Consider the following 26,358-nt stretch of genomic DNA (forward strand, 5'->3'; position numbering starts at 1 on the left):
TTTTTTTATATCGTAATTCAATACTTTTAATCTAAAAAACTGCGATTAATTGCATATCGATGATTTGTTATAATCGATATGACTCTCAGTGTGTGGTGTTCGTCAGTAGCATTTCTGATTTTTTTGAAATTGCTTACAGAATAACAATTCGCAAATTATTCCTTATCCCTATTTACTACCATCAGTGCAAAATATACAACACGACATACCATTCTCAAATCTTTCCATTTGATGAAACATTGAACTTTGATCAGTTATCAAGTAGAAAAATAATATATCGTTTAAAAAATTGAAATATATTTTATTTTGATCTGATATGAAATACAAAAGGAAAAAAATGCATCAAATTAATTTTTCTTGTAATTGCATAGCGTAGTATCCTAGAAGTGAATTTTGCAGAGCAGTATTTGGCAATACGTAATGTAAATATACCGCTCCGTCCGAAGTTCGCGATTTGAATTTGACCCCTTGGTTGTGGGCCTCTGGGGCCTACAGAGCAAATAAAACGAAGTAATTGACCAAGGGGTTCCTTTAATCGACTTAAACTATTTAGATGTTTCCACTTGAAGTATTATTTGCGGCTTCATAACTGAGTTGTTATGCCGTACTATAATAGTTATTCACTTTTGCTTTCTTTTTCATTTCCTTTGTTTCAAAAATTTTCATGGATGAAACAGAAGGTGACGGATATCGTCCATGTAAGTTTAGTTTAGATTCAGACGAAGAAAGCAATGAAAACTACTCTCAACATGCTTGGCATCCCGAGGGTGCACATGGCGGGGCAAATTCATCATGTAATTTTAATGCACTCTCGGATGAGGATTATTATAGAACTCAAAGGGAACCTATAGATAGCTGGTTAAATGAGGATAACGGACCAGTAGCATTTTATCGTTTTGATTCTAAAGAAATACGATGTACTACTCCAAAGAAACGAGTGAAAATGATCGGGAAGTATGTGATGGGAGATGTCCTAGGGGAAGGGTCTTATGGCAAAGTAAAAGAAGCTTTAGACTCTACTTCACTTTGCCGTAGAGCCGTGAAAATATTGAAAAAAAGAAAGCTGCGAAAAATTCCGAATGGAGAAAGAAATGTTGATAGGTATAATATACACCTCTTACGTTATTTTCATTTCTTAGTTATGCACTTATTGCTGCATTTGAATGTTTGTTATCAAATCTGTAAAGCAAGTTATTTTGGGTTATTTTGATCCTGTACACCCCTTTCTTACATATATCTTCTTTTTCTGTTGGAGAATTTGGTACATAATGGTAGATGAGGCCAATTTGAAACTTTTTTAAGATAATAAATCGTCAAATGTGGTAATATTTTTTTTAACTTTTTGCTATATTAGTTTGGTAAGAATTTTTTCTACCTTGGCAAGAAAGCTGGTACCAAGTTCTCTTGTTTTGATATTTTTTTAAAAAATGACTGTGCCAAGATCGATTTTTAAATGTAATTTAATGTGTAACATTTTTTTTTAATCATGAATACCATTGAGTTATAGAAACCAAGTTGGATTTTATTTATTTGGCAAAAGTTTAACATTAAAGATTAATAACTTTTGTGTTTTGGTCCATGACATTTTCTCATACTTAATTTTTTCCCCTCATTTAATTTCAACATTTTTTATAAATCATCTTGCTTCAAATTAAAATATTAATGATGCCAAGTTGAATTATTTTTCTATGGTTTGTGTTAAATGAAGAAAACAGCAGTTATTTTGAGTTGTAAGAAAATATTCCTGTTAATTTCGTCTGTTCATTAATTTTGAATGATCTTATAGTATAGTATTTTGAATAGTTTATAGTATTAAAAATTGATTATTAAATAGAGTTTTTTAAGTGAATATTTGTAGTTTGCTAGTTCTTTTTAAGATGAATGTAATTAAATTTATTTTCTCAATTTTGTGTTTATCTTTGAATATTATTTACTTTTTATTAGAGAAGTAGCAGTAAGAAAATATATATATATTAAAATTATTAAATATTATATATGGTGCATGGCTTTTTTTTTTTTATTGAATCTTGTTTGCTGCCTTGCTATTTATGTATAAAGCTTAGCAATTTTGTTAGATCTTTCAGTTGCATACTTTTGAATACTTTTGAAATTTTCACAAACACACACACAAAAATGTATATATACAGAATTACTAATCAAGGAATTATTTGGTTTTAATGCATTTTTTAAAATTTTCTTCCAGAGAAATATCTCTTCTAAGAAGATTGCGTCACAAGAATGTAATTGAATTAATTGAAGTTATGTTTAATGAAGAGAAACAAAAACTGTACTTAATATTTGAATATTGTGTGTCTGTTTTACAAGAGCTTTTGGATTCATCTCCTGAAAAAAAATTTCCTATTTGGCAATCTCATGGGTAAGTTTTAAACTTCATTATTTGTGATAATGCATTAAATTCTTTATTATCTACTGAGAGATTATATACTTTATGAATTTTCCTCAATTGTCCTTTCTCGTCTTTTATTCTATTATTTTTTAAATGGGAAAAAAATTTATTGGTAAAGAAAAAGAAGTTTTAATGCACACATAAAATGAAAGAATTGACTGATCTTTTATTAAAGAAAATATATTTGCAATTATAAAAATATAATATTTGTTAAGTCAAACATGCATATATGATCTTATGTAAATTTGTATAAACAAAAATTATTCAAAAGTATTTTCATAATAATTTGTGGTCTTTTTTTAGTCATTTTGCAGATTTTCTATGGAATTTTCTTATTAATATTTGTTTGCCCTGCCATCTAATTCTGCTAATAATTCCAAGTTTCCTAAGCTTATAATATTAATATTTTTTAGATAAATTCTTCTTTACTTTTGAAGGAAATATTACTTTTTTCAGAGTTATGCTGTATTATTTGATCTTTAAAATTATCAAATGGTTGTTATAATTATTGCATACAAGAGTTTAGTTTTGGCATTTAATTTCGGAATGATATGATTTCAATGTTGTTTTATTTTATTGTTCCTCATTGTTTTACAACCTTCCGTTAAGGATTGTGGCTCAGGAAATGTAAATTTAAGTTGGTCTTGGTCTATAGTATTTTTGACTTCATTTTTTATTTCAAAATAAAAATGAGTTGAGTACATTGATATTATTTCATCATGCATATATTTTAAAAATGGATAAAAAAAATATATTTTACAGCAAACTAAATTGGTTATTATTGAAAAAGCAATGTTTTGAATATTAAAATGATGTAATTTTTATGTTTGTGCTATAATAGTCCCTGCAGTTATGGTGAAAAAGTGTTAAATTCTCTTAATTTTTTATTTAAAATTTGCTTGAAGTTGCATATTTTTATATTTCTAAGTATATCTCTACCAAATGTGTAGTTCCAGCTCTAACAGTTTGCCTTATAGAGTGCTAATATATCCATAGACACACTTTGTCTTTTATTATTAGTAGAAATTATTGTAGGTAGATGTATGCTGCCCATTACTCAAGGCACATAGCATCGTGAAAACTGTTTAAATTTAAGAAACATTTTTAAGCACTTTAAAAGTCCTTAATTTTGAAAAAAGGTCCCTAAATGTGCTTAATTTTCTTGAGAAAGGCAAAGTATTTTGTTTACCCCCCGCATGTTGAATGTAATAATTTCAAAACATGGTGGTAAAAGTTTGTTTATGGAATGTATCAAAAAATGAAAACCATTAAAAGGAAAGAATTCAGAGTAAGAATCCAAGGTGAAATAGATCCAGTTCCACACATATTAAGATAATTCTTAATCTTAATCAGGTTTTTTTTTTTTTTTTTGCCACTTCTTTCTTTAACAATGTGCGAGAAGCTTCTCTAGAAACACTTACATTGAAGCTTCTTTAGTACGATGCATATTTAATCATCATTCTCTTTAGTATGTTATTTTGGAGCAATCCCTTAAATGACCTGTTAAAGGGATATTCTATACTGTGTGTAATTATGTTAATCGATTGCATAAAATCTACCATGATAAGATTTTAACTTTTAAAAAAAAAATTTTTTTTTTAAATCTCCCCATTCATTTGAAAATTATTATTTGTTGGGCCAATCTTACTAAATTTTAATTTTTAGTAAGAAAAAATTCTTTTAAATATGGTGCTTAGAATTTTTTTAAATGTTATTCAAAACATTTGTTTTTTGGGATTCAGATTCTATTATTTTATAATGCTTTTTTTTCTTTGTAACTCTCCTCCCCCAATGAAATCTATATGCAAAGGTTTGGATTAAATGATAAGTCAATGCACCATAAAAACCATTGAAGTTAGAAGCATGAAATTTGGGAAGTTTCTTGGATATTTGACACCCTCTAAGAACAGATTTTTCAAAATTTTTAGTTAAAAAAATGACAATTTTAATCTTATTTTCCCCTTAATATCAAAGCATATTGCACAAAAATTTTTATAATTTTTTAAAAGTTAACACACACACACATGCATTGCTACCAATTTTGTTTGAGTGAATGCGTTTTGTTTTTTAGTTTTAGTAATTTTTGAAAAATTAGTTCTGGGGATACTTTAACAATGGTTTTTATTACAATGAAATTCAAAACAATTTCATTACTTTTTCAAATTATTGAGCCACTTTATTTTATTGCTGTTGATGTTGCAATAAAAAAAAACTTTCTGTGCTTTAATTGTAAAGCAATTCATTAAATAAGAATCATCATTTGACCAGTTTTGTTAAATTTTGAAGCAGTGCAATATATTTTCTTATATTGGCTTCACAAAATGCTTAAACTGGCATTCTTTATTTTCATTTTGCTTCTAACTGCAGAGCTACTTTTTTTTTTTTTAAACTTGAATTTGTTTGTTATTTATTAAAATTAGGACTTGTTAAAGCATTTTCATTTATTTGTAAAATATGTTATTATGTTTTTCTATAATTTTTTAAAGTTTAAGTAAGACTTTTTTTTTTTACATATATATTAAAAAAAGGGTTTTTTTATTAAATTTTTGAAATGTTAAATGTTTGAAAAGGACTTTCAATAAACTTCCAAAATAGAAGCAAGACATTTTTTTTTGTAAGTGTATATATATATATATATATATATATATATATATATATATATATATATATATATATATATAGTCTGACCAGTTCTGAATGCTATTATTCTTTTTTATTAAAAAAATGTTATATTAACCTTGTTTAGAGCATGGCATTGTTCTATTTTCGATTTTGGGACAATTTTTGAGAAGCTTATGATGGTGTTGCCATTCCAGAATGCTTTGGTTCTTAGCTTTGTTAGACTGTCAGGAAAGTTATTAAATATAGTGAGTTATAGAAACGAATGTCTACCATTCTAGCCATGTCAAATCTTATTTGTTGTTGCGTATATGAAAATCATTTACATTTTTTTTTTTTTTGTCATGTTATGCTTTTACATCAATTTCAACATTTTTCAAAATTCATATACCCATCTAAATGAACTGGTAATTTGTTGATTTTAAGAAATGTTGACAAATATCATAGATTTTTATTGTTAATTTTATAAAATTTAGCTAATTTTTTTCTGTATTGAATTTTTTTTTCTGATTGTTTTAACACTAAATCTACTGCAAGGAGTCAAATAATCGATTTCCAATAGCAGTTCCAATGTATTGGTAAAATGCTGATGTTTTCAGTGTTAATGTTTTTGTCAAAATCAAAAAGAAGTCATTAGTTTTGCTATGGAAGTTGTACAAATGCAGAAATATTAAAATTCAAGCAATACATATTTAAAATGAATGCATTATTTTAAAACAGAAAACATTCTATGCTTAGAAAATATGCAGATTTATTTATGCACTAAGGCACATTTTATTATTATTATTATTATTATTTATTAATTTGCTATGGTGCTTAATTTTTACAGTAGTTTCTCACTGCATACCCTGATTGATATTTACATTTTATGCAAAATGCTAGCAAAAATTTTCCGTTATTGATACTTTTATAAATAGCTATGTTCCATAATAAAATGAAGTATAGTAAAATTTCTATTTGCTGCTGATCTATTTTCTAAAATTTAAAGTAATAAGTTTCAGAAAAGATGCAGTTTGAAATATTAGAATAAAAAATACTAAATCTTTTAAAAAACTAGTGAAGATATGAAATGTATGTATGTATACATCAGAAAAAGAATTCATACAATATAGTTGAGAACTTTGGAATTTTTTTTAAAGCTAAACTGTGGTGGAGGTGAAATTAGTTTTCTTTTTTCTGATGAAAATTAGTTGTTTTATTTTTGGAATTCTTTGCTGTTGCTTGCTTTTTGCATTGGATGAAGGATTTTTGGAGAAATGCTGAACAGCCATGTTGTTATTAAAATTTTCTTGAAGCATGATTATTTGTGGTTTGAAATTTACTGTATAAAACTTTGTCATTTGTCAAACAAATTATAAAATGGCACAGAAAATAAGAGCAGCACATATAGAATAGATCATATCCAAAACATCAAATATCAAAAAAAAAAAAATGTGCTAGCTTCAGATAGATACTCAAGGTTACAATTATCGTCATTAATATCTGGAATTTTATTTTTTAGCAACTTGATTGGAAAATATTCCATCCATTTAACTTGCTTGGTTATATATGTTTTCATAGGGATAATTTTGAAAGTGGCAAGATTTTTTAAAATTTGATTTTGTTTCGATTTATAAACAAGTTTGGAACCTTGATAATTTTTGTAGAAAAAACTCATTCACAGCTTATACTTGGATTGTTTATATTCAAAAATATACAGTAAATTTTTTGAATGAGTAGTCTTAGGTAGTGTAAACTTGATATTTAAAATAACAGTTAAAACTTGACCTAACATGTGCAAGATATTTTTAAAACTAAACATCAGAAAGTTAAGTATGTCGCTTAAATTGGGACATCTTGCCGTAAATAATATTCATTTTGTATGAGAACTGATTCAGGAAATAGAATAGATTATCCCAAAAATAAATGAATGTTGAATTTATTGTATAATCAAATGGTGGAAATATCTAATGTTCCCTTTTATAAAAATTTTCCCAGCAGTCAAATTGACTTTGATGGGTATTCAGTTTCAAAGCATTTCATACCTATTTATTTGTATCTTTCTTGAAAAAAAAAAAATCAGAATTAATAGATTCCAAGTTATTATTCTATTGGAGCACTGGCGATTTACTGCCCAAATGAGCCGCACCAACCAAAACAATCCGGAATATCTGTGCCTTGTGGGTTTGTTTACTTGGTTACAATTGTTAAACTGATTTTTTTTTTTTTTTTTGAAAAACGATTGCTGTGATTGTTTTGTGCATTCATTTTTAATTAGAATAATTTGATTTGTATGATTAGTTTTGTTTTGTCATTAGTTCTTAGCTTTTAGTTTAGAAATATTGATTTATATTTTATATAATTTGTAATGTATCGGATCACATTCTTAGTAGATAATTTTTTTTTTATTGGTTGCATAATTACACCTTATTTAATTCTGCATTAGCATTAATGTTTTTGGAATTGATGATAAATGCTACTTTTAGACTAATTTTTAAAAATTAATTTGTCTTGTTTTATTACTTTATTTATGAATTTCTGCACCAGTATTTTTGAAGAATCTTTGTTCAGTGTCATCTAATAATCTTATTCAATCAAGAGAAAACTGCTTGATGATGGAAATAAATAGCAATTTTAATCCAAATATTATGATCCTTAAAGAATTTTGCAAAACCTGACCCCCTATATAAAATAAGATTAAATCAATTTAAAATTATTTTTAGCCTTTGGAAATGTTGATAAATATTTTTCAAGTAGAATAATAATAATGATAAAACAAATAAAAGCTATTTTCATCTTTAACTATTTACTATTTTTCAGGCAATCATAATAAGGATTAGAGTAGGTGTATGGCAATTTTATCTATTGGTAAAATGTGTGAAACTTTTTTCCAATATTACTGCGTATGCTTTATTGAAATTATTAAATTCTACATAGATCTACATTCTAGATCCTGTAACCACAGTCTGAATGTGGTTACAGGATTGTTTCGGGACTTCAAAATGGAAGTTAAATATATTTCTACACCTGTGGATATCCGGATTTATTTTTCAGAGTGTGTAGCATTTTTTAAGTCTTTAAAAACCTGATATTTTTAATGGTTTTTATATAAAAGCTTCAACCTGACAGAAAGCATGCACCCAACACTTATGTTGGAGATTGCTCTGGGTGACTGAATCGTCCCAATCAGTTTTTACTTTTAAAAAATGTTATAAATTTTAATAAAATCATTTGATTGTGAATAATAAATGTATTATCTCATTTAAAAAGTATACTTCTTTAGTTGAGAACTTTTTTAACATCTAGAAAATTTTCCATTCAAAAGAACTACATACCTTTATCAAGAATTTTAAATCTACATACACTTCTTAAAAACATCGGAATGATTTTTACAAATAAAATTGTTAAATTTTATGCTTTTTTTCCCCCTTTAGATCTTGGGCATATAACTCATTGGCCTGTATTGTGTTTGGACCATTTTTATAGAATCTCCTTCAATCCACTAGAAGCTGCTTCATTCATGTTTTCACATAATATTTTTGGAAGCACTTGCATATTTTTTCTTATCTTTTATGTGTAGTTCTGTAAGAGATAATGCTAATTTCTTCAGAAACTTTCCCTTACTTGTACATTGCAAGGGAGGGCTTTTTGTTGATGATAGAACAACTCTTAATTCCAATGTCCAACATGCAATAAAAAAAAAAACTACATCTGGCCACCTGTTGATTTTTTTTTTAGTATAATGATGGTATTTCATTAACTCCCCTCTTTTGTTGCACCATAAAACTGAATTATTTCTGGCTTCTTAATATTTTCATCAATAATGTCATCACAATGCATAGTAAATAATATTACATATTTTGATATATTAGGCACATATAGTATTTGTCATTTTCTTTTGAAATCCGAATGCAGAGGAGTGGACTTTTAAGTATTGAGTTTTTGTTTATAAGAACTTAATGGGAATTTCAACCTTGTTACTTTTCAGGAATCCTGCAGTGGTCAGCCTCTTTGAAAAATGTTCTTTTGTTAGAGGATAGCATGTATACCAATTATCAGTCCTCATGTTTTTGCCTTATGCAAACAAAGAAATGCACAAGTATTTTTGCAATTGCAAATGGCAAACTTTTACACCCGAATGTACCTTCCAGTTGTTGTCCAGCATATATTTCCGTCTTATAGCAATAAAATGTTTTGGGTTCTACTAAGACAAAGATTCTGATTGCATATCTTATTTTTTTAAAATATATATTGATGAAAAGAACATCGCCATGGAATTTCTCTAATTTTTCATGAATTATGGCATGTTCAACAATGATACAGCAATTTTCAGTGAAAGCGGTAAAAAATTATTTTAAGGCTACTAGTTTGTCTACTCTTTGAATTTCATGAAAAACTGTCTCATTAACTTACTGCAAGCACCTGAATGGGAATATAAATCTTTTATGTGACATTATGTTCTATAAAATTTTAATGTCTGATACATCAATAGCCTATGAATATTACTCATTTGTATATGGTGCTTTATCAGGGTGTGTAGTATCATAAAAATTGCTTAAATTTGAAAACCATTTTTAAGCACCTTAAAAGTGCTTACTTTTCTCGTGAAAACAAAGAAAGCTTTCCTTTTTTTTTTTTTTTTTTTTTTTTTTTGTTCCCCCCATAAGTTGAATATGACAATTCGAAATCATGGTCGTAAAGGTTTGTTTACCAGATATATCAAAAAGAAAACCAACAAAAGGGAAGAATTCCAAGAGTTCCAGCACATTTTAAGATAATGCTTAGTGATTTTTTTCCCTTCAATTTTTTCAACAATGTGTATTGCCCTTTATTAAAATACTGGAATAGTTATTTGGAAGGGGTAGTACAAAATGCGAACTATGCCATAATTTTTGCGAATCGAAAAACATTCAATTTTTAATGTTTTAAATGTTGAAGAATTTATTAGCTTGGTAAGTATATATTTAAACTTTTATGTGTTGTTAAAGAAAAATATGTAGATTAGTCCGATCAATGGAAAATATGAAAATACCAGGATGAATTTGATGCGCCAAAATGGTATATCGAACATGGGAAAATCTGCTTTAAAAAGACTAACATATTCAATTATCATTCTCGTTAATATGTCGTTTTTGAGCAATCACTTGAACGACCTACTATAGGTATTCAACTGTACTATATTGAATTGTAATTAATTGTGGTGTGTAATTACATTAGTCAATCGCGTAAAGTCTAGTATGATGAAATTTTAACTTGAAGCCTTACATTTTCAATGATCGTAATATCCTTTGCGCTATTTTTTGATGTCCCCATCCATTTGAACATTTTTATTTGTTGGACTAATCTTGCCAAATTTGTTTTGATTAAGAGAAAAAGAAACTGCTGGGTCTGGTACTTAAATATTTTTAAATAAATAAAAAAAACTTCTTTACATTTTTTTTTAGGATTTATGTTTTATTATTTTATAATGATTTTGAATCTTATAGAAATTTTTTCCTCAATCAAATCTCTTTTTATATATAAAGTCTTGTCCTGAGCAACGCTCAGCATAAAGCCATTGAAGTTAGGAGCATGAAATTCGGGAAGTTATTTTTTGACCATTAGAGGCATGTTAAGAACGAATTTCTCAAACTTTTAATTCGAAGTTTTATTAAAAAATAGAGTTTTAATGTATTTTCATCATAACATCAAAGCAGAGTATCGCATAAAAATTATTTTAACACAGTTTTAAAGGTTAAAAAAAGAATAGCTTTTGAATAATAAAAGTTTTGTTTGGTTGAATGTAATTAAAAAAAAATAATTTCTGAGAATTTAGTTTTGAACACTATTTATAACAAAGATTTTTATTATAATGAAATTCCAAATGATATTGCTTTTTCAAATCGTTGAATAACATTATTCTGAAGCTGTTAGAATTGTAGTAAAAGAAAAAAAAAATTGCTTTCTTAGCTTTTATTTAAACTTAAAAAATTTAAAGCATATTCATTGAATAAAATTCTTGAAATGTTTTATTAAATTTTGAAGCAATGTGATATATTATCTCGCATTTGCTTCAAGAAATTTAAAAAAAAGCTTCAAGTGGCCTTTTTACTTTCTCGTATACAAAATTTAGAGAAAATATTTCCATCGTCAAAAAAATTCGAATTCGAGATTTTAATGAATCTCCACGTTTCATAGCTCCTTGAATTCGAAAACACATTTACAGAAAATGTATATTTGTGACGAAGATAACACAAAAACACTTTGAGCTAGATGGATGAAATTTGGTATATGGTCTTCACACCACCAAACTTGTAGATTTCTATGAAAGTTTCAGCAACATCCGTTTAGAGGAAATCTGCTTGTCTGTCCGACTGTTCGAATATAAGTTAGTATGATAACTGCAAAACGAAAAGAGCTAGATCGTTAAAAGTTGTTACGCAGATTTAATATCTATTGTATAAACATCTGTCAAAATTTGAGCCAAATCCAACAAGGGGTTTGCCGCATGTCAATCTGTACTTTCAGAAATATGTAAACACAATAACTCAAAAATGTAACGATTTAAATGTAGCAAAATTGGTACGTAATTTTGCGACTATAAGTGTAGTTTTGAGTCCAATTTTTGTTTAATCAATTGGGTAGAATACGTCTAAAGCCCAAATTCGTATTTCGTATACTTGCAACCGCATGCCAGGGAGGCTTATTTTTAGAACATGGCCAGTCGTATGATGATAGCCATAGGAATGCTTTAGCTCTTAGCTTTATAAGATTGCAAATAAAATTACTTAATAGAATCAGTCAGCGCTGGAGAAATTTACTCTTTCCATCCCAGCCATGTTGGATCTTAATTGTTGTTGCTTATATAAAAATCAATCAATTACAAAATTTGTGGTCATGCTGAGCTTCTACATCACTATCGACATTTTCATATTTTAATTTTAAGAAATGTTAAAAAGGCTTATAGATCTTTATTGTTAATCTTATAAAAGTTTACTTAATTTTTTTATGTTAATTTTTTTCTCATTTTTATGATCATTTCTATGTTTTTGTCAAATCTAAAAAGGCATTATTTTTCAATAAAAGATGTGCAAATACATAAATAAATATTAAAATTTCAAAAATAAGCATTTAAAATTAATTTTTAAGAATTTTTTTTAATAAAATCTATGCATTGTTATAAAATAGGGGAAAAAAATACTATGCTTAGAAAATATGCAGTTGACATATACATACTTATACAAAGATGCTTCATTTTTTTGAGCTAAGGTGCCTAAAAAGTACTTAATTTTTGCAGAAGTTTCTCACTACGCACCCTGTTTATGCATAAATATAAAAGTCCATTTCCATTTCATTGATCTTCTTGGTATCTCAATCTCTGGTACAATTTACTGATATCTTCTGAATATAAATATATATCCGTTATACTATAAATGCTATGTATTAAAAAACAATTCCCAACTTTCTAAATGCTCTGTTATATTGCATGTAATATCTTTCATGTTTTTTTTGGTAAATGAGTTATATTTTGAGAACACATTTTCCATTTTTGATTTGCTATTTCTTTTCCATAAACTTATTTTATTTTTACTTTTTAAGGTACTTTTTTTAAAAATCAGAATTTTCGTAATCTTCTTCATTCTGCACAAATTCACTTTTGCTGTTTTGTAAACTGCATATTTTAGCATCAAGTTCATTTCCACTAGCTTGATCACTTTCTTTTTGAGAAGACTCAACCTCATCTAATAGAATTCTCAAATGTTCCATTTCTTTTTCACAGTTCTTCGATTTAATAGTTAAAGTTGCCATTAACTATTAAATAAATCAGTGTACAAAATAACAGACATTCCAGAATGTAAAACTAGATGTATAGATTGAGAAATTTCGAAGCAATAATGGTCTTGTATGAAAAGAGAGACTCATCCTGTTGCCACGTGGATTCCAATAAATGCATGTTTCATATATAGCAAGGAAAGAGAAGTAAAAATAATACTATAAGTGTCAAGGGGAGTGTCAGACTAGAGGATCTGAAAAGCTGTTAGATTACAGATAAATGTTTTCCTCTAGGACTAATATTTTTTGTAATGGGTGACCCATTTGATCTCTCTCTCACTCTTTCCTTTTTTTGTCCAGATGTTTTATTATTATTATTATTTTCTTTCTTTTTGAAGATTAATATATATATATATATATATTATATATTTTTAATTTTCAAAAAGAAGATATATTGATGAAAAAGCAATACAAATTGAAAGAATAAGGTGGTAAAATTTCTGAAAAGGGATAAAAAAAAAAATGTGTACATTTAACAAACTTAGCAGGATTTTTATTTTCTAGATTTATGTTCTTAACCCCTTCCCTCCTGAGGAGCTGATATGTCAATGAAATACTGGTTTAATGTTTTTTTTTTTTCCTTTTTTTTTTTTTTTTTTTTTTTTTGTAAAACAGCTAACAACAGTATAATAAAATAATTTTAAATGTGCAGTGAATGTGCTATAAGATTTTTCATGATACAAGCATTTAAAGTAATTTTATTTGACTGTTTTTAAAAAAAATATATAGAACTAGCTGGTACCCAGTGTGTTGCTACCAGTGAAGAAATAATTTTGGAAATATCAGTTGAAATCTGAAATAGCTATCTTGTTTAATATTTATTTTCTTGTCAACAAAGAATGCATTCATTGAACTTGAATCGTATATAAAGGAAAAGTATAAATAATATTTATTTATTTTTTTACTTTATTATTCAAGTATTTTGGGGTAGACAATATTTTTTGTTTTTTCCTTCTTCAGCAAAAGCAAATAAATTTCTTGGCTCTCCGATTCGTGAGCATCCAACATGCAACTGGCTTTGTGAAAAACATGGAAAACATTGTTTGAAATCAAAAGGTACATTGTTGAGAATAATGGGAATGCGTGGAATGAACACATCTTCACCATTCGACTTTCCATTAAGAAAAGTTGCCTCAATTCTTGTCACATGTTGGTCTTCTGATGCAAATAATGGGTTAGCACATAAATGTTGTCATTAAATCAACATTTTTTTTTATATATTAGATATAATTATTGTGCTATGCTTATAACCTTTGCGCAAGGGCAAGCAATACATTGACAAAGTTTTATTGCAATCAGATGAATGGTACAGCAGCATATAAAATACTAACATTCATTCTTTTTTATATATTAGATTATTGTTATTCTATATTTATATGCACATAAAATTTGATAATTTTGCTCAACTTTCATCATAACACACATTTCCTTAGTATTGGTTCTTATTTTTTACTCTAAAGATGCTTAAAAATGTGCTTATTTTTTAAGATAAAATTTGGATACTCTCTTTGCTGTTGCCTGATGGAGATTTAATGGAAGCATCTTGCTGCATTGAATTACCATCCATGTAATTATAATGTTAATTATACAAATTTTGATAAGGTGAAGTATCTCAATGGAAATATGAACTCTACTAATGTTTTGTGTTTTCATATTGAGAGAGCTTCAGTAATTGATTTTAATGTATTCTTGCATCAAATACAAGATAAGTATGTGTTTGAAAATAATACTTGAATTGATATTAACTAAATGTAGTAATAATTGCTCTAAAAAATATCCATTCAAACATCATTTAATATTTGAAGTGTTGTTTCATCTATTAAATATGTTTTCACTTAATTATATAAGCATGTTATTAAAGATAACAATATAATTTTGTGACTGCATCAAAAGAAAAAAAGGGGGGGTATAAATTTTAGTTTTTGAAAAAGTTTTTTAAATTGTTGATTAAATTGAAATAGTTTTTTTTTTAATTCTTTGAAAAATAACAAGTTAATTTTAGTTAATGAAAAAGCTCTAAAATACTGTTTTTTATGTCAAGAGACATTTTTTAAAAAATTAAGTAAGATTGAAATATGGCAGTGAAGAAATTACATCATCTTGATGGTAAAAAAGTATATTTTACTCTTAAAGTAAATATTTACTTCACTCTTATTTATGTTATCATTGATATTATCTTCATTTTTTAAAAAAGAGTCACCCTATACATGAATTAAGTATGCCTTGTTTATTCAGAATAAAAATAAAAACACTACTGTAGTGTGAAATAATGCCTTTCAATAAAATTACCTATTTTATAGCATATTTAGAAAGTTATTGATTGATAAAATGTGAAAATCAGTGAATGAGACTTCTGATTTGAAATGCAGCAGTTAAGGTATTAATTACCATTGAAGAGCATTTGTACTTGCTGAACATTTGATTCTGATCCATAATTATAAAGAAGAAAAAAGTTGAATTGTAAGGTATCCATTAAAATTCAGTTAACTTTTTCATATTGTAAACTGTGTTTCTGATATATTTGATTTTGGCATATGATACGATTTTTAAATACTTTGTAGTAAAGAGTAAGTAAATTCCTTTGTTAGTTCATTTGATATTAATCAAATAAATAAGAGCTATTTATTAATCAGTTGCTAATTTTCTGCATGATGCAGCAAGAATTATCAGAGGTACATGATCATATTTCTGTGTATCAAAAGACAATTAAATAGATCTGAAGACACCTTTTCCTCAAACCAAATGGTCCTCTAGTTAAAATAATATAATCTGGATTTTAGAAATCTTTTCTCGATGTGCATTATAGTTAAATTTTATAATCTTGTGTACTTTGTATCAGATTACTCACTACAAAAATCAAGGAGTTTATATCTTAAATTTTGTTTCCAAGAATTATGTGAAATTTAGTTATCAATAATTACAACAATAAGAGAAATATTTATTAAAAATGATTTTTTTAGTCTAGAAAATTTCCTTTAACGAAGTTAACTGGTCCTGGTCATAGAAGCTCTACATTATTATCCCAAATAAAAATAACAATATTCAAACCATTCTAAATAAAAGTAGGCAGTTTTATTTTAAAGTGAAACACTGTTTTATATAATATGTTATTGTGCTTCAAAATGAATCAAAACCTTTTAATCTATTTTAGACTAGAAATTTATTTTAATTTTCACAGATAAACATTTCTGAAAGACATGAGAATTTAAACTTGCAAGCACATAATTAAAAATATAACAAGATTGAACATTCTGCTGTGAAAGATATCAAACATTCTTGGCGTAATATGTTAATGGCAGAGCAATCCTCACCTCAAATGCTGATGAAATGCCAAAAGTCAGACGGTTGTAGATATTATGTGGTTTTAGCATCACTTGAATTGACTGACTCCATTTGAAATTTAATTAGATGAAATTCAACTTGTTTTTGAGTTAAAGCTATCTCAAATAAAATTGTGGTTCTATTTTTTAGACAAAAAAATCTAAAATTGTTAAAACTCATTGGAAGAATCTCCTGGTGAAAATTGCTATTTACTGATGGATATAACTTGAGATTTTATTTTTATAAAAGTATTTTTTTTTCTTTAAATAACTTTTTTTTAAATTATAAATTACATTTTTCTCAAATAATATTTCAAATGCTTTCAAGTCCTTATAACATGAGCATCTTCCAGAAATTCTGTATTGTAGTAAGGGAGGGGGAAAAAAACCCACCTGAGAGTAGATGCAATGCAAGGTAGAAAGGAATATTAAAATCTCTTTCCGAAACAGTTTTTCTCTTACTATCAGTTTATTTGTTTAAACAATTTGCATAACACACGCACACATACACTCAAACAATTTGCAGAATATCTATTGAAAATATGATTTGTTAAACTCCCTGGAATTTGTTTTATTGTAGAGATCTTGTTCTTTGCTGCTGAAAGATTTTTTCTAGTCTTGAAACCTCTAATTATTGCAAAATTTAATGTTGAATGTGGAATTTTCATATTTTAAGTTTCAGAACTGATATCCAGATTTTAAACAGTTCATAAATATGAAGGCAAAAAAATTTTTCATCGTTGCTCATTTTATATATTTTTAATTAATTGAATATACATAGTAAAACAAACATTTGATGAAATATTAGTTATATGCCGTAGAAATTTTGCCACTGTAGTAAGGAAAGAATATAATCATGCTGAAATTTTATTCACGGAAGAAATTTTCTTAATAGAAGTAATCAGTTCATGATCTAATGAAAAATTTGTTGAAGATGAGAAGCACCCCCCCCCCCCCCCCCCCGCGCATATATGTGCTTTTACATTTTTTGTCACGAGTTATTAGCTGTACCTTATTTTTTATCATAAAATAATTAAACTTATGTATGTTAAAATTTATATTTCACATTTTTTTTATGTGTTTAATAGTTACTTCTGCCAGCTTCTGGATGGTCTAGAATATCTACATGGAAAAGGTGTTGTACATAAGGATATTAAGCCTGGAAACTTGTTGCTTGCCAACTGTGGAACTTTGAAAATATCAGATTTAGGAGTTGCTGAAGTAATTTAATTATTTTTTATTCAAAAATATTTTTATTTCATGCATTTATGTAACCTCACATCTGTGCATATGGCTAATCATGATGCATGTACACTGTTACCTAAAATCAAAGTTGGAGACATTTTTTGATATTGTATGAAATCGATAATCTAGTATTTAAAAAATTTAATATTATATATATTTTAAAAAATAAAAACCTTTAGCTTACAAGCGGTACAACTGTTGTACCAGATTTTTTTTTTTTTTATGTTTCCTTACGGCTTGGTATAACTGCTGTATCAGCAACGAGTTTGTATTTCGTTCCTCCACTTGAACTTTTCAGCTGAACCCTAATTGCCTCGTAAAATCCCTTAACCTTTTTGTGTCGTACCCCTTAGGGTCAGAAGATTTCGTCCAGCATTTGTTATAATCATTGTTGGCACTAATAAGTCTTGTAAACCCTGCTTTGGCAGCATTTTTTTTTTTTAAGTAACATTCCTAAGAGGTATGGAATGAGTGCATAATTTCATTTGTGATTAGTACTCGATTGAAAACTTTAGTCTTTTCCCCTGTTTCTTAATTTTTTAACTTTATAAATTTCTTAATATTTTAACTTAATATAATTTTGTAACTTTATAATAATAAATGTTTATAGTTGGGCCCATCTATTCGTCTAAATATTTGATCCAAGAATTTACTAAACATTTTGACAAGAAGAATTACTTGAAGTTTCATTTCTGACAGAATGGTATTATGAAGGTAATCAGCATCCTATACAAATTATTACTTCTTCACTCACATTCGTCACAAATGATGCAGAAAAACTAACTTTTTTTCACTTTGTCATTATATTTTACATTGAAAAGTGACAAAACACTTTGTTTTGTCTTCATGCTTACTCCCCCCCACTGGAGCCATGGGTATATATACTTCCCAGTCACTAATGTATTAGTCAAACACAGTGTTAAAGATTCCACGACTTATAATTTTTTTCAGTTTTAAATTTTAATGCTTCAACTGGATATATTCTGGCTAAAAATACATTTTGGTTTTGATTTTTAAGTAAGCTTTTGGTTTCACCATTATTTTTCATAATTTATGAAAATGATTGATTTAATTATTTATAATTAATCATTCATTAAAAGTTATAATTCTAATTTTAAAATATTGAAAGAGGTTGTTAAAATCTCAAAAATAATAATTAGTAGTTTTTCTATATCAGAAGAGAAATATTAAAATCTTTATACCTTCATTTCAATCTCTGAGAAGTTACTAGACATTTAAATTATTCCAGAAATATTTCTATTGAAATAAAATAAAGTAGCTGCATAAAAAAACTCAGGAATTCTAGATTTAATTTTAAGCATTTCTGAAGGTAAGCTAAATCAGCTGCTAGTAAAAATACTTGTATTTAATAACGAGTGCTGATCATTTAGAATGTCAGATATATTTTTTAAAGTATTTTTTTAGTGTTTTTGCTAACTACTTTTCAGCATAATATTATCGTAATGTAATCTTGTGTATCAAATTCTAAGTAAACCATATCTAATCTTACTTTTTTTAAATTAATTGTTTTAAATCTGGTGATTACCTATGTATTAGTAAATGTTTCTGCAGAAAAATAATTTTTTGTTATAATTCAGTTATTGATTGTCTACGAAATTGAGCATATTTCTCAAAAATACTACACTGCAATGAGTAATAAAAATTCTCAGCAAAAAAAAAAAATCACTATAAATTGTAAGAATTGACGATAGAATAGGAAACATTACTAGTAATTATATTAAAAACCGTTCGAACTATGTTAGGAATAAAAATTATATTCGATTTCTGTGTGCGCAATATATTAATACTAAAACATTAAAGATATTTTAATCTACAAAACAGCAGATGATTGTTATCTGTGTTATGCACAAAGAAATGGGAATATTTTTAAAAAGGAAATAAAAACAATTAGGATCTTTATGCATGGTATATAAATCGTCACATAAATCGTCATTTTAATATTCACATTTTATCAAAATTGATGAGTTAGAAGTATAACAAAATAAAATTCACAATGATGTGTTCAAGCTTTATAAGAATTAAATTTACAGCTTCAGTAATTCTTGAGAAATTTAATTGCAAATATGATTGGAAAATTGACAATATTTTGTTTAATGTGCTAAATAACTATTCAGCAGTTATTCTAACTGCAATTTTTTAAATGTCATAATATTTAATTCAATACTTTCTCCTACAGAATTAGTAAACTAATGTTTCAGAAGAAGAAAAGAAAGCTACGATCTAAAGCTTTTTCTAGGGTACAGACATGGTAAAATCACAAAAATGCAACCTGGTTACGATGTAGAGGACCAATGACCAATTACCATTACGATAGTTGAAATCGGAAAGGTTATTTCCAGCAATCGCCTTTAAAAGAGGGGGAAAGCATCTTCTAGCTTTTCTCACTGAATGCCCATATTCAAAGTAACTTTTCTGAGTTTGGGTTCCCAAAGCCTAAAGGTTAAGTATAATGTAAACATCAGTTACATTAAAATAACAAATAGTTGCTGAAGTTAGGAAAATGGAAAAGGGGCAATTTTTTGATGATCAGTTTTGTCTAAAAAATTTCACCTTTCCCAGGAAAATATCAGGATTGATAAATAATTTTAAATGCAGTGCCATTAGCTGGTTGGTTACTCTCAGATGGCTATTGTTTGTTGGGTTAAATTGTTTCAAATGGTGGTATCTAGTTTATGATATCTATTCCAAACTGCTGGTACAGTCAGTAAGAAGATTGCTAAAGAGTAACAATACCTGCAAATAGTTGGTATATGACATTAAATCCATAATGCTTTTGAGAGATTAGGTGTAAAGATTTTCTCAAGACTTTTATTGTTCCTGACAAAGTGTATCTATTGATGCTTTGAGGAGAAAAGCCTCTATGGTAGATGATTAATTTTATAAGTTTTTTCATTAATGTCTTTTAGAAGACATCTTTCGATTTGTGGAACCCAAAAGTTAATTCTTGGGCAAAATAATAGGGTTCTGTATTCTTCACTGGTCAATTGATATTCAGAACATTGATAAGTTTTTGAAGAATCTTCTTGAGGAAGTTTAGTGCTTATCATTATACCTCCAATATAAAGGACAGTTATCTGGTGAGAGGGAAATCCTTATATTGGGAGACATCATGCTAGATGTCTATATACCATTGATTGTCTTTGATGCATCTAATGTGCCTGTACAGTGTTGTTGAAATAAATCATCTTTTTCTCATACTGAAATGATAAAACTAAGTTTCCGAATATGAATCCCATAGGGCAAAAGTGCTAATTTTTTTGAGAATGAGCAACAAATAAAGTTTTAATGAGCTAATGTAACTTTTTATAAAATGCAGGGAATATTAAAAAATTAAAAATATTAAGGCTAATTCAGTGAATGAATCTTGACTGAGTTTCTAAAAGTTCTTTCAAATCTGTATATACTGATTATATTTAAAATTTGCAACAGACCGGATAGAATCTCTTGACTGAGTGGCGTCTGGCCTGTGGTCCATAATGTATCAGATAAGCATGTTTGGAATGTTCTGTAAAGAATTGTTGCAAGGTATCAACCTATCAGAACCCTCCAAGCATTAAACTCCTTGTTGTTAAAAGAAAGGAATTTGTTTGTAAATGTTTTGAATAGCAATCTCATTTTTAATATAACAGCATGCTGTGAAATTTGTAAAGCTGTGTGGAATGGCTGGACTCCTTATTAGTCAGATGATTATGATAATGTTTGATGTCATATCTTGCTTTTATTCATATATCTCACAAGAAATTAAGTTTGTTTTATTATGCTGCTGTTGGCTATCTCATACTTTTAAGCATGTGCCTTCTGAACCTTTTCCCAACATTGGGAGAGAAAAGGCTGCAATAAGGGCACTAATAGATACAACTGTCAGTTAAGCTTTAACAACTATGAAAGAAGTATACGTGAAAGGAGAACACAATGGGCATATTCTTAAGAAATAGGCTGTTTTACTGTGTCAGGTTCCTGTTTATATTAGGACAAAATCAGCATATTCAGTGTAATATTATCTTTTTTGTGATAAAATTTATTCTTTAAAAGACTGTTCTCACCTGGCACAGTGTATTCTCTTCTTTGAAGATTTAGAAATACCTGTTGATTATGACCAAAGAATCTTTTGAAGCTAATTTACCAACTCATTGATGATTGATTTAGCAGTAGGTATAGTATTAAAAATGCACACAAGCTTCAAAGCTCCTTTTGAATAAAGGGATTTTTCTTGTCTGAGAAATGCATTCATCTTTCTTATACATGCAAAAATAGTGGCAGAAGTAGTAAGATATGGAATTTTGAGGGATGCACAAGTTTTGAAAGTAAATAAAACAAGAACATGTTATTAGGGTTACCACACCACCGGGAGAACCTGGAAAACCGAGAAAACACATCGAATTTAAAAATCGATTTTAAAAAAACAGGGAAAATGCCGGGAAATTTGAAATTTTCTATAAAAACTGGAAAATTACAGGAAATTTTTAGTTATTATTTTCTCATCTAAAAAGTGCTATCTCCAAAGTTTGCAAGAATAAAAGATTCGCGTCCAAAACCGAAACAATACCATTCGCGATTGTGTAATGCAAAAACTTACAACTTTTCTACTCTCCCTCATTTTTCTGTATAGGTAATTCCATTATCGATTTGTGAGACAGTAGTTCAGTTTCCATGAGTTCCCGAATTGCAGCTGATGATTATGCGCGAGACTTCTATAACTGTGTGAAAGAATAGAATACATTTCTTTGGCAGGAACATTTCAATCTGCAGAAGCAGCGTGGTGGCGTTCAGTCTACCTTACTTGAGTTTATTGAATTGTTTGTTTATTATTTGAGAAACTGTGTGCTTATTCAAAGTAGATTAGAATTTTTTTTTTTAAAAAAAAATCCGTATTTAATACAAATTGGACAGATAATAAAAAATTCTTGGTTTTGCTGGATGGGTTCAAGAAGTTCTGCAAAATCCATTTATTGCATACTGCTCGCTTTGTAAGAAGATAATAAGCCTAAGTAAGACGGAAAAATAGGCTCTTACCAACCATGTCAAAAGAGGAAAACATACAAGACTGTCTGCCAGTTCAAAAGAGTCATTGTTGATGTTGGATAAAAGGAATACAGAAAAAAATGACATGTCAAATCCAAAAACGTCAAATTGAATGCTAAAAAATGAACCGATTTTGAACAATAATTTAAATCTGAATTTTTATGGTCATTAAAACTTGTTCCATCACATTCATCCTTTAATGCATTCAATATTATATTGGATTTTCACATATATTCACAGAAAATGAAATAGCTGAAAAAGGTATGAAAATGTGCTTTATTTGTTAAGGATTAACTCCATGAAACTAATGGTTGAAAAATCTGCAGAAATTGATGCCCAAATACATAAATTGCAAAAATTATTAAATAAAGAAAAACAGTCTTGCTTTGTAGTGTTTTGCAGTAATCATTAAATGATTTGTATCATGATAGCAAAAATGCTTTGTGTTTTATTTTTCCCGAGTCCTTAATATTGTGGGACTTACAGTTAAAGAGCTTGAAAGGTAGTATATCCCTCTTAATATATAAATTTTGTCTTACTATATTCTAAATAATAAATAAAGAGAAATTGTTTTTAATGTAAATAAAACCTTCTTTTAATATGCTATTTTGAATAATGTTAAATTGTTGCTTTCTTTCCTTGCTTTTTCCATCCCTTAAAATCATATTGCATTATAATATGATTTTAAGGAGTGGTACATGAGTGCTTTTTTTGCATTTACCCATATCTTTAATATACGCACATAGAGAAAAATCCAGGGATTTTTTTTCCCTGGCAACCCTGTTATTTGATCATCATTCTCAATAATATGTTGTTTTGGAGCAATCCCTTGAACTACTGTTAAAAGAATTATGCTGTTCTAAATTGAATTTTAATTAATTGCATTAGTCAATTGCGTCAAATCTAGTATGATGATATTTTAATTTGTCGTTCCAATGTCAGGGACGCGATTCTTCTGTTGATTCGTGATTTTCCTTTTTATTTTTTAACAACACAAAATTTTACTAAGGGATCTCATTTTCCTTCAAAATCTGTATTAAGGGATATAGTGTTAAAAGGCTTTCTACTTGCAGAAGATAGATGATTTGCTATTGCAAAATGTATCGGAAATTGATCCTGCTTGTTGGAAACATTCTCTCTTTGATATAAATTAAAGGCTTCCTGATCTGGTGACTAATATCATTAGTGTTGCGGAAAGAAGTGCCTATGATTTGGAGCTACGTAAGTATCCTGCTGCCAGTTTATAGATAATTGGTGAATAGAAATTGAAAATTCCAGGCAATTTCCATTAATGTTAAAAAGGGGTATGAGCAATACTCACCTGTTTTCATGGGCCTAAAGTTGAGTCGAGTTTTAGTTTCATGAACTCGGTCATCACTTCTGAAACAAAAAGATTAAGTGCAGAATCACTTGCCATTCAGATTATGAAATATGGGCATATATCTCAAATGAAGTCTGCTAATTAACTGTGTAAAAAGATGAAATATTTAAAGATAAAATGGGCAAAAAGCTCTGTAAAAATATGAATTCGGCACAAAGAACTACAGAGCAGAATTTCTTAGAAAAAATATTCGTGCCAAACAATCATGGTGCATAATGTCATTAAAAGTATTTAAAAACTGTTAATTTTTTATGCCCTTATATAAAGTGTTTATTTTTTTATCCAGATGCTTATATATTTATATATATTTCTGATAGAAAAAAAAATCATTTCACGACGCTACATTTACCCAATTATACACTGTATTTTTTTTTATTTTTTTTGCGAAGTTGGATGTTCCAATGTTTCACTTATTTAATTAATACAGAGTTCAGTTAGAAAGGTTTATCCCAGTTTAGGGACATACTGATAGAATTGGAAAAATATCTCTATTTCAGTTTCTTAACTCTTCTTTCATCTCCTTTTGCTTGTTAAGATAAAGGGAAAATCCTTTCTTTTTAGAAATAATTTTGTCATAATTTTATGTTATGTTTATGTTTTCATGTTATGTTTTTAAAAATAACTTCACCTGATTTTTGCTTTTCTGCACATGATTATTTGTTTGTAGAGCATTTGTTAGTAATATTTCAACGTCATTTAATTAATTTCTATTAGTGAATTATTTAAGTATTTTTATTTCAATTAATTTTTGTGCAAAAGTTGAGAACTTCTTGAAAATATGCCGGAAAATATGCATTTGATTCATTATTGACTTTTAAATGTGAATACATTGAATGATTCAAGGTTATCAAAATTTAAAAATACATTGAAAAAAATGTTCTTGATGCTGAAAAGTTACTTGTAGGTCATTTTTTACTCTTTACAAAACAATACCAAAAATAAATTAATGCCAATAAAATTCCTCTTTTACTTTTTTGTTTACAAACTATTCAAAGAGAAAAGAATTGTAATCTCCAAAAAGCTTGAACTCGGTGTTTTGCCCAATATCCACAATTCAAATCTTCAAATAACACATTACACATTTTTGGTGTTATGTCTATCTCTGAGCACAGTAAATTGAAAAACATTTTGAGCTGGAATTTCTTAATACTAAATGTGCATATTTCAACCAAATTTTTAGTGAAATCCATTCCTAATATTTTTTGTCTGAGTACAAATGAATAGGATACTTCAAAACACAAAATACTACCATATCTCTAAAATGTGGCACTCAGTGTTAACATCTAAAGTATAAATCAATATCAAAATTTTGAACCAAATCCGTCTTCAAATTGACCATTTGTATGTTCATATGCATATAAACATTGTAACAAAGATATTTAGATAAATGAAATTTGTTATTTTATTTCTAAAATTGTAGCTCTGTCTTAAATTTTGGATTTAATTGCTTGGCCAAAATGTTTTGGAGCATACTGGGTTCTCCCTATCTTTTTTTCTTCCTATATTGTGAAAATAAAAGTCTGTGTACTTGTGGTATTCACGGCCTTGTTTAAGGTATCAAACTTTTATGGCAGTGGAGGGAGAGTGATAACCTTCATTAGGAAGTATGCAATGAAGCCGTGGTGTGACTTTCTCAACTGGTTTCACATGTATTTATGACAAAGCATGAAGCCATTTCTTCAAATGTATCATCTCTGACCCACTTTTGCCTTTTTATGTATATGATTTTTGTTAGTAAAAATTAGGTACATGTATGCCTTAAAAAACCGAAAATGTTCACCTCTGCATGATTCTTTAAAATTTTTTAAATCAGAATTTAAATTAAATATTAAACAAAATTGCTTTTTTTTACAATAACTTCCAAAGATATTATCGCACAAAAATGATTTTTACATCAAGTTAAAGTTCAAAAAATTATCTTTTTAATGGTACAATTGTTTTAGCCTATAAATTAAGTTTATTTTAATTAATTTTTTTTAAATATTTTAATTGTATTGTTCAGCAATTTATTTTGTACAAAATAAAAATAAAATTTAACCTGCATGGGCATGTTAGGCGTGCATTGAGAAAAATGAGCTTTTATCAACATGTTGCCATCACATTGACAAAAGCTCAAATTGAAAAATAAGTTAACTGTTACTGCACATTAAACCTAAAAAAGTGTAATTTTCAGTATGTGTCTGTATGAAATGGAAAAAATAAGAAATATGATATTTTCTCAAAAAATTGAATGCGAGAACAAGTTTTCTGCAACATTTTAAAATAGCTATATTATTAATTCAATATTCAGTTACATTTAAGGCATACATAGTTTAATATATACAAGATATCCCCTCTAAACAGGGCCCAACAGCTAATGTGTAAACCTTTAGTAATGGATATATACCTGCTAATAAAATGGTCTAAATGATTTAAATAATATTTTATGTAGTTTTAATCAATACATGTTCTAATGAATTACAAATTTTAAATTTTTATACAGATCTCCTGTTCTGTGAGTCATGTTTAATAAAATATTCTTGAAACACTAATATTTTAAATAACTTAAGTTC

The 26,358-nt window shown here is 27.6% G+C and overlaps 1 protein-coding gene across 1 annotated transcript in view; it reads left to right on the forward strand.

Annotated features, from left to right (window-relative positions):
* The first annotated feature begins 373 nt into the window (after positions 1–373).
* Positions 374–26,358, forward strand: part of LOC129958932 (serine/threonine-protein kinase STK11-like) — a 60,128-nt gene continuing 34,143 nt past the window's right edge. Inside the window, exons 1-3 of the mRNA XM_056071677.1 lie at positions 374–1,101; positions 2,204–2,377; positions 17,226–17,358. Of these exons, the coding sequence (XP_055927652.1) occupies positions 665–1,101; positions 2,204–2,377; positions 17,226–17,358 (744 nt within the window). The 5' untranslated portion in view covers positions 374–664. The remainder of the gene's footprint in view (positions 1,102–2,203; positions 2,378–17,225; positions 17,359–26,358) is intronic.

This window comes from Argiope bruennichi, chromosome X1, assembly GCF_947563725.1.
Source record: "Argiope bruennichi chromosome X1, qqArgBrue1.1, whole genome shotgun sequence".
Taxonomy (NCBI): domain Eukaryota; kingdom Metazoa; phylum Arthropoda; class Arachnida; order Araneae; family Araneidae; genus Argiope; species Argiope bruennichi.